This window comes from Gavialis gangeticus, unplaced genomic scaffold (genome assembly GCF_001723915.1).
Source record: "Gavialis gangeticus isolate Ggan-Ray unplaced genomic scaffold, GavGan_comp1, whole genome shotgun sequence".
Taxonomy (NCBI): Eukaryota; Metazoa; Chordata; order Crocodylia; family Gavialidae; genus Gavialis; species Gavialis gangeticus.
Window position 1 is genome coordinate 15,916,042 of NW_017729008.1, and position 9,568 is coordinate 15,925,609.

Here is a 9,568-nt window from a genome sequence, read left to right on the forward strand (position 1 = left end):
ATGGGGACTCCCACACACGCTGCTACATGGTATGCAGCCCCTGTGGCAGGCAGCAGCAGCAGGCAGGAGTGCTCAGGTTGCTCATGCTTGACGCAGGCACTGGCACCAGGCATCAGCGCCAGAGTACCCCCACCAGCAGCCGCTGCCAGCAGCAGGGTCTGCACGTCATGTGGGGGAAGTGTGTGGTGGTCCCCACACTCCTCCACCTTCCTCACACCCACATACTGCCCACCCGAGTTCCTGCCACCCCATCTGGGCATGGGCTATGTGCTGCTCTCCATGCTTCTGCCCAGCTGCAGCTCTACCACCCACACCCCAGCCCTGCTACTTCCCTACCTGCTGCCTGGAGCGAGCTGAATACTTGGGAAGCCAAACAGGTTCCCATGGGGGTGGCTGCTGCTGCAGCAGCAGCAGCCGCCCTGCCCAGGAACTGTTGCTGGCAGGGCCAGACCCTTCTGCCCATGAGGGCGGGAGGGAGGCACAATATGGTATGTTGAGGGGTATGTATATGCATGACTGCCTCGCTCCCACCCTCCTGGGTGGAAGGGCTAGGTGGGGTGCAATTCACTGGTGGGTGCTGTGGGCCAGATGAAAGTGCTTGGCAGCCCAGATCCAGCCTGTGAGCTGTATTTTGCCCACCCCTGATTTTGAATATTATCCAGAGTCAAATTATGAAAATCCTATATTAACAAAAGGTCTTTTAAGAGTCATAAAACTCTCAACTGAAGATATACATTTTTAGTAGTACTTTTTTAATGGTTAATATTTTGCTTACGCAAGAAACAAGCTTGTAAACATACTTACTCTATCTAGTTTGAAAATAAAAACCTGGTAGATAACTGACCATATTTGAGTGAACTTCATTCTGCCCACCAAATTTTTGCATGCACAAAATCTGCAGATTCAAAATCCATTTCACAAAATAAAAAGCAAATTTATTTTAGATACGTATTAATGCTTTTGTATATGCAAAGACTTGAAAGAAAATGTTCACTCAAGCTTGTATGTCACAGATATCACTAACATTTTGGAAGTCACTTTTGTCTAAAAAGATTGTATATACAACAACGATAAATATGACAACAAGGATGAATTTTCATATGACAATTAACAGACATTTATTACTGTTGTAAATCCTCATCAATGTTTTCAAAATCAACTAGTAATTTTGGGCACCTCAAATTCTGAATGTCCAACTCTTTAAAATGGACTTGTCTTCAGAAAGTGTTGAGCAACCAACCTCTGAAAACTAGGACTCTAGAAGCTGGGCACCAAAAATACTAGTCACTGTATAAAACTGCTCACTTATTATACCTTACAAATGGCCAGCTTGTGGTGCATAAATGATAAAAGCAATCTTAAAGCCACATCTAAGTGTTTTCTACAAATGACACCCATGCAAAGGCAATAGAAAATTACACACATTTAAAAGCAAAAGCAATTTGCATGTTTTTCAGAAGGTGATGATCCAGCCAAATGGAAATGCTCTCACTCAAATAGCAAGCCTTCAATTTAAAATGAAGTGCATATATGGAACCGGCTTCATAATAAACTCAAGATACTAAAGGCCTGTAAAAGGGCAGCAACATTAGCATGGGAAGAGCAGGTGTCACTAAGCCCTAGTGACAACTTTAAGCAGCTACTTGCTTCCCAAACTTACCATCTTCCTTTTCCTTTCTGCAATCTGCTCCTCTGATTCCATTTCTACTTCATTGCTAATAGGAGTTTTTTCTTCTATATCATCAATAAAATCTGGCTCCTGAAAGATGGAAATGACTGCTTTACAGAAGCTCCACTACTACTCTTGCAAACTAGGGAAAACTAAAGGCTACACAGAGCTAAGAATCCTCAGGTCACTACTTCAAAAGCAACTAGCCAATAGACTAATGCAACATGTAAAAAGCTACGTATCATCATCCACTTGAAACCTTGTATAACCCTAGATATAACCTCCTGACAAAAGTATCTTCTCCAATCCAAATATATACACTTCCCCATCATTTTCTTTAATATGTCAGTATCACTGAAGTTTTTTCACCCAAAATTATAAGAATTAAGTTTGCAAAGTAATAGGAGCTGCTAAGTGCTCCACACTTTTAAAGATCAGGCAACTCATAAGCAGCTAAAAAAAGGAACCTAAGGTAAAACATCCATTAAAAAAAAATCTTTCTACTTTTTTTTATTAAATATAAGGCATATCATCACAAGACAGGTTAGCTGTCATACTCGTATAAAATTTACAATCAACTCCAACCTCTGTACCTACAAAAGGGAGCTTTTCCAGTGAAGCTCTCCACTATAATCTAACAGCAATACCTCCAAATGGGAACACTAAAAGTATTTTATAAAAGGAGAATGCTTCTGACTCTTTTAGGTCTCTTGTAACAAGGATAAAATTAAAAACTCCAAAGTTAAAACAAGTGTGTGCTGTTTTACATTTTAAATAAAAAACAAACAATCTGTAACCAAAAGTTCTACCAGTTTTCTTATTTCTGGTTGCCTTAGATAAAAAAGTTTAAAATTATTTTTTCCTTTAGTAAACTGCTATAAAGAAGAAGTGTCACAGCACTTAATAAGCATTGCACAGTATTCTAAAGTGCGCAGGAACAGGTTCCAAATACCAGTTATTACTAGGGACTAACTGGACAAGAAAATGTACTTACTAGTAAGATCAGTTTGATCATATTACCTTGACAGATCAACACCTGTAGGAGTCACATGCCACGCCTTCTAAACCCAAAACCATTCTAAAGCAGGTTAGGTATTTGGGGCATTGTGGCAGGCTTGCCCATCAAAAACAGGTAAATTAATTCACATAAATTTTACATCAGTTTCATCACCCTGACCTCCATTCTCATTCTGGTCACTCTTCCTTTACTGTAAGAGGGTGGCAAAAATTTGAAAATGGCTTCCACCCAGTAATACACAAACAACTTACACATCATTTACAACAAAATAGATTATTCATCAGTATAATATATGGATCAATTTTTGATCTCTCTTCTGCTGCTGTAAAATTTTTCTTCACTAGCTGTGGTGTGCAGCTTTTCCCAAATTAGCATCTATGAGAGTATTACTGTGTTATTTACCTGCTCTTTCATGGCAATATATTTAAAAAGAACCATTCTAAAAATGACTCCTGTATTTTACTAGACCTGCTGCCACCACTCAAGATCAGCATATGCCTTTTCATCATTACATTCCAGCTTCAAGCTTTCAACTCATATAACAGCATACAAGAAAGGCATATGAGGATATTACTGTAAAAACATTTCTCTGGTGAAAACCTGACAGCCAAAGTCATTGTGAATGCAGGGTTACTAATACCTGGGGCTAAATCATCACATCCATGAGAACAAAGTGAATGCAACTAACAATAAACCACTCCAAGATGTTTTTGGGATCTCGAGACATGGCATGAGGCTTTTACATTAGAGATCTGAAAAGAATTTCTGGTTTATATGAATATGTTTCAATGAGGGACAGAGAACTGGTTAAGGGAACCAAATGCTTAAAAACAAAAAAAGAAAAGATAGTTTTTTAAAGAGAACTGGAAAGAGTATGCACATTATAAAGCAGCTTATTCACCATTAACAAATAGTAAAAACTCTTTCCAGTTACTGATAAGCTCTACAGTTTTTTGGCTTGTAAAGATTAATTTTTGCTTTAATATACCTGGTTACTGCAAATGGACAGCCTGAGCAGAAAGTTTCCTTTGCTTATTATAATAATTTCTAATATACCTGGTTATTGGAAATGGACAGTCTGAGGGGAGAGAGTTTCCTCTGCTTATTATCTGGGAGTTTCATTTTAGTAGCTGCTCCTTCACAATCCAGCGTGATATTCTGATTTTGAGTTTCTTTCTCTCTTGAAATGTCTCTCTCTTTCTTTCCCTTTTTCCTTCTGGTCTCATATCCAGTATTGATGTTTTCTGTAGGCTCAGAACCACGTTTAAGAACTGGACACTCTGGATTTTCTTTGAGGCAAGCACAATCCACTTTATATTTACTAAAAAAAATTAAAGGCGGCAAAATTAACGTTAAACAAAATGATATAGCAGTTCAGTCTTCTAAAGCTAAATCTGGCTTGTACATAGTAAATTAACATCTCCTATGACAAGAGATTCTATATCTTAGTCAAATAAAAAGGAGCTAATTGGAATTTTAAACAAATTGTAAAGGTTACATTTTATTAACTCTCAGGCCCTGGCTGTTGGCAGCAAAACTTTTTCTTTCCCGTTTGCAGCTTGAAGAGCACATAAAAATCTATTCTATTAAATAAAATAAAAAGGAAAAAGGAAGGAAAGAAACACTTTGGTTGGGAAATTTTTTTAACCCCCCGCCAAAACGCAATCATTTACTTTTATAAAAAACAAAAAAAACAAAACCGAGTTACAAAAAACCCTATATCTGCCTAGATGGGACACTGCTGGATTCTATTCCTCATATATATGTAAAAACCAAGTGAACTACTCAAATGAATGCAAGACAGCTTGACAAATATGTAAGTTTTAAGAAATACGAAAATACTAGCATTTAGAAAAGCAAGATAGCCAGACTGGCACAGAGATGGCAGAAAATGGAAGAATGTCAAACAATGGAGGAACAAAAAAGAGCCTGAGGTTGTCTTGCACAAAATGCCTTGATACCATGCTGTAGGAAGCAAGCTTCTTGATAGATTCCCAGACTGCACTCCTGAACCGAACTGAAGAGGTTCTGCATTCTGTAATAACTGCAAATACTCTTCGAACACATGATCTTTGTTATGTTGTTTATTTAGTAAACAAGTCAAAATGCTAAAACTATGTTACCTTCATGTACATTTACTAACTTCGAACTCCGGACTGCAGCTAGTATTCAGTGGCAGCAGTATTGATCCAGTCTACAAATGATAATTCTTTCCTTTGATTTCTTCCTAACTTATTAGTGGAGATGGATTTAGTTTCTCAAAAATGAATGACTAATTAGCCTGAAGCTGAGGAATGTGTGACATAATTTCTGACAGTTGAACATTTAGAGAGTTCTGCATAGAGCCTGGGTGCAATGTTACCCTGAAAATCTGGCACATGGCTGGCTGGTGGCACAGGCAGCCTAGCCTGTGTGGAGCATGCAGCAGACTGGGGAGGGGCAACACACAGGAAGATCAGGCAGAGGAAGAAGACTGGAGTGGCACTAAGGGATGACACAATGCTTACTTTTTTTGGCAGATGTACCACAAGGTAGGTCTCCACTGATTTAACATTTTCAATTATCACTTTCAGTAACTGCTTTCTTTTGCTTTTTAATAAGCTTTTAAACATCACCACACTTTTCCACTTGGTTTTGACAGAATGCTCCACTTACCAATTTATTCATACCATGTCCTTCTTCCTTCTGCCTTTTAAAGGCTGGGCTACAATAAGAATAGTTTTCACTATTTTTTAAACAACTTTTGCAGATGTTGTTCAGTGCGCCCAACTTCATTAATTCACTAAGTAGCTGGTTTAACTTACAAGTACTACATCCTATTTCAGTAATACACATTTAGTTGTCCTTTAGGGTATCCCATGCTGCTTTCATATTACTAGTATTGTCAGTCAGTGAAGCAAATAATTTCATCCAATCTTTTCTAGCAATTCACGTTTTACTTCTAAAATACCCTGCAGATGGTACGTTTTCTTGTTTCAATACTGTAGTTAAAACATGGTCACGGTTTCACCAGGAAGATTCCTTTCCTGACCTGTAATTTATCTACCCATTTGTAAGTTCTGCCAAAGTGATTTGCTGATTTCTTATGTACAGTTTCCATTCCACATGTCCATATCCTGCTGGTGGGAAAGGTCTGTTTAAAAGACTGTCTTCTGCTTTCTGCTCTGAAAAGTATTCTTTTCAGAGACTGATAATGAAAGAGCAGAAGTACAGGTAGATCTTGCAAGAGCTTGGTCAGTATTTTGAAGATATTCAGGTGACATCTTGTCTATAAATTATTGAGTAGTCTCGTATATAGCTAATTTTGGATGGCTTTTTATGACTGAAGAGGTGAACTTGTACATGTAACACCTCCAGATGATAATTACAGGAGTAAAAAGACTTCTGGACCAAGAGTGCTTGTTGAATGTACAAATCATTGTCAGTGTCATCTACTTAATGTTCTTCTTCACTTTGAGTTCCAGTCAAAGACTTTTTTTTAAATGTCTACAGGCCATTTCATATATGTAAGGATAGTCATCCTAGTGGCAGTTGGAAATATACATTTCATTTGGCAGTATTTACAAAACATAGGTCCTTTTCTATCTGAACAACTTTCAGCCTGAACATGTTTCCATTTGTTACAAGATGATCAAACTGCACATTGATTTATTCTGTCAGGACATGGAAAAAATTCATTTATTCTGTCTGGCCCCTCCAGGCCATCTTCCAAGGCCCAAAAGACATAAGCTCATTGTTATCTGTATCACTGAGTCTGCCCAAAGAAACAAGCAGATGGGCAGGTAACAGACTGTCTATTCTTCTACAGGACAGAGGATGTCAATCTCCACTTCCAGTGAGGAGAAGTGCTGTCTTCTGAATCAGTGATCTGTTTATTACAGCCAGCCAAGAGTACAGCAACTTCCTCTACTACATAAACTGTCGCTACATCAAACTCTACTTCCAGGACAGAAGTTATCAGAAGCAGCAACAGACTAACACACAAGGACTGCTGTGTTCATACCCATTCTCTCATTAACACTGGTTCCCAATTACCTCGATACCCAGGAAGTTACAGAAATGTATCATAAAGAAGTTCATTTACAAGCATCTGGAGGAAGAAAGCCTGTTCAGAAACAGCCAGCACAAATTTAAGAAGAACAAATCATGTTAAACAAATTTGATCTTCTTGAAAAGCTAACAACTTACGTGGATGAAAGGAATGACATGGATATTGTGCATCTGGACTTAAGGCTTTGGACAAGGTCCTACAGGACCTTCTCATAAATAAATTGAAGGAATGTGGACTGAACAAAACTACTTTAAGGTGGATAGACAACTGGCTCAATAGCCACAAGCAAAGGGTAATTCTAAATGGATCCCTATCAGAATGGCTAGAGGTTTTCAGTGGAATCCCACAGGGGTCTGTGTTCTGGCCCCAGTTCTGTTCAATCTGTTTAACTGATCTGGATGCTTGCACAGAAGCTTCATGAGCAAGTCTGAAGACAACATGAAACCAGGAAGAATTGTGAACATGCTGGAGGACAGAAGTGCAATTCAGAGGAACCTCAACAGACTAGAAAGCTGCACTGGAGCCAACAGGATGAAGTTCAATGCTGACAACAAATGCAAGATGCTACACTTCGGAAAGCACAATAAAAAAACAAACACAAAATGGGTGATACCTGGCTGGATGGCAGCACTATGGAGAAGTGTCTGGGAGTTTTCATAGATCACAGACTCGATATGAGTCTGCAGTGCGATGCAACTATATGTGAGGTTTTGGGATGCATCAACAGAAGCATTATGTGCAAGACATGGGAAGTGAAGTGACTGTGCTGCTCTACTGGTTAGGCATCATGTAGAGTAGCATGTGCTGCATTTTTAATGATTCTAGAGACGTTAGAGAGGGTCCCCAAAGGCAAGTGGCAAAGGACTTGGAAGGCAAGTCACACAAGGAAAGGCTGAATGCAGTAGGCATTTTCAGCTTGCAGAAAAGATGCTTAAGAAGGGACACAATGGTGGTCTTTAAAAACTTCAAGTGCTATCATAAAGAGGGCAAACACATTTTCTCTCTTGCTGCAGAGAGTAAAATATGGACTAACAGCTTGAAGGTGCAGCAATGTAGGTTTAGACTGGATACTGAAAAAACTTCTTTACTGTTAGAACAGTGGAATAGACTGTACAGGGAAGCTATGGAACCTCCATGCTGGGAGGTGTTCAAGAAGAGGATGGGTCAGTATTGATCAAGGACGATTTAGAAATAGTTATGCCTATGCTCTACTATAGATCTTTTTTTCACTTTCCTTGGAAGCACTGGGTGTTTACTGTAGTCAGGGCTGGGATCTTGACTGGGGTGTGCCAATGTTCCTACTGGGACAAAAAGTCAGAGGTTCTTGGCTGGATGGCCCCACCCTATGTTTAAGGGTCAGACTGCTTGTCGTAACTTGAGTAAAGAAAGGAATTTTACCACCTGGTCAGATGTGGGGGCTTTTGTCTTCTGTTGAGGGGGCGTGGCCCTCTTTCTTAAATCTTGAGTGTATTTTAACAAACCTCATAGTAGCAGAACATTGACCACCATTGTCCCCCTGCTTTACTTGTGGCAAATTAGGATGTCATGGTCATGGCTGTCAGGGTCAACTGTGTAGTTTTAGTAATAGGGTTAGACAGTGGATTTGTATGGGATGGTTTGGATAGGGATGACTGTGCCTCTATCTAGATGATCTCTGGAGGTCTCCTTCCAGGCCTATTTTTCTATGCTTTTATGACTGGGACTACAATAATATGCCCCACAATTTATGTTGGTATACACAGTATATGAACCTAAAATATAAATATTGTAATTACCTAACATTATGTTCTGATATAAGTAATAAATATTTTAAAGAAAATTACTTTATATCAGAACATATTTTGAAGTACTTAAGTGCTGTAATAATATTTTAAATATTCATTTAAAAATCCTTTCTTGTTCATTCAGACAAAAATTGTCTTTTCAATCTTCTCCCAATTGCCAATATCTTAATAGCAGGCCTAAAAAATAATGGGGTAAGAGATTTTTTCCTCCCTCTCCCTCAAAAGTTTCCAGGTTTGTTTGTTTTTTTAAACGATCCTCCCATGTCTATGATAACTGAGGACCAATCTGAAGATAGAAGACATTCTCCATGCACAACAGAAGAACATTTACCCTGAATTCTTTTCAAATAATACTGAAACATTCCAGGTTTATCAGCAAAACCTCGACCAGGAGTTCACCAGGGAATTGGCTGAGGCCACACATTCCCAGTGTATGGTTGTCATGGGAGACTTTAACTACCCAGACATCTCATGGGAGGAGTGCTTGGCCAAATCCAAGTGGTCGCAAAGCTCTCTCTCATGTGTGGATGACCTCTGACGCAGGAAGTCTACGGGCCGACAAGAGATAAAGCACTGCTCGACCTTGTACTGGCAACCGGGGATGACCTAATTGGCAACCTAACAATCGAAGGGAAGCTGGGTGACAGTGATCATGAACTGATCACCTTCACCATCTGCTGTAAAGCTGGCAAGTCAGTCAGTTGTACAGAAGTCCTCGATTTCAGGAAAGCAGACTTTGACAAGGTAAGGAGGCTTGTCAGAGAGGCCCTAAAAGGCCACAACCCAATGGAGAGGGGAGTTCAGGATGAGTGGTTGCTCCTCAAGGGAGCAATCCTGGATGTGCAAGCAAAGTCCATCCCGACCTGGAGGAAAGACAGCAAAAGGGCACAGCAACCCCCTTGGCTGTCCGGGGAACTGGTGGACCTCCTGCATCTTAAAAGGAAGACCTATAAAGGATGGAGGACTGGAACCGACACCAAGGACGAATACTCCGCGTTAGTCTGGACTTGCAAAGAGCAAATCAGGAAAGCCAAGGCTGTGATGAA

At 39.6% G+C, this 9,568-nt stretch overlaps 1 protein-coding gene across 6 annotated transcripts in view; it reads right to left on the reverse strand.

Moving 5' to 3' along the window:
* Window positions 1-9,568, reverse strand: part of KMT2E (lysine methyltransferase 2E) — a 112,974-nt gene that overhangs the window by 30,425 nt on the left and 72,981 nt on the right. For 5 of the 6 annotated variants that reach the window (XM_019509437.1, XM_019509436.1, XM_019509435.1 and 2 more), the window contains 2 exons: window positions 3,744-4,008; window positions 1,661-1,759 (listed from right to left, as the gene is read on the reverse strand). In XM_019509437.1, coding sequence (XP_019364982.1) covers window positions 1,661-1,759; window positions 3,744-4,008 — 364 coding nt within the window. The remainder of the gene's footprint in view (window positions 1-1,660; window positions 1,760-3,743; window positions 4,009-9,568) is intronic. The other variant, XM_019509438.1, reaches the window with a different exon arrangement.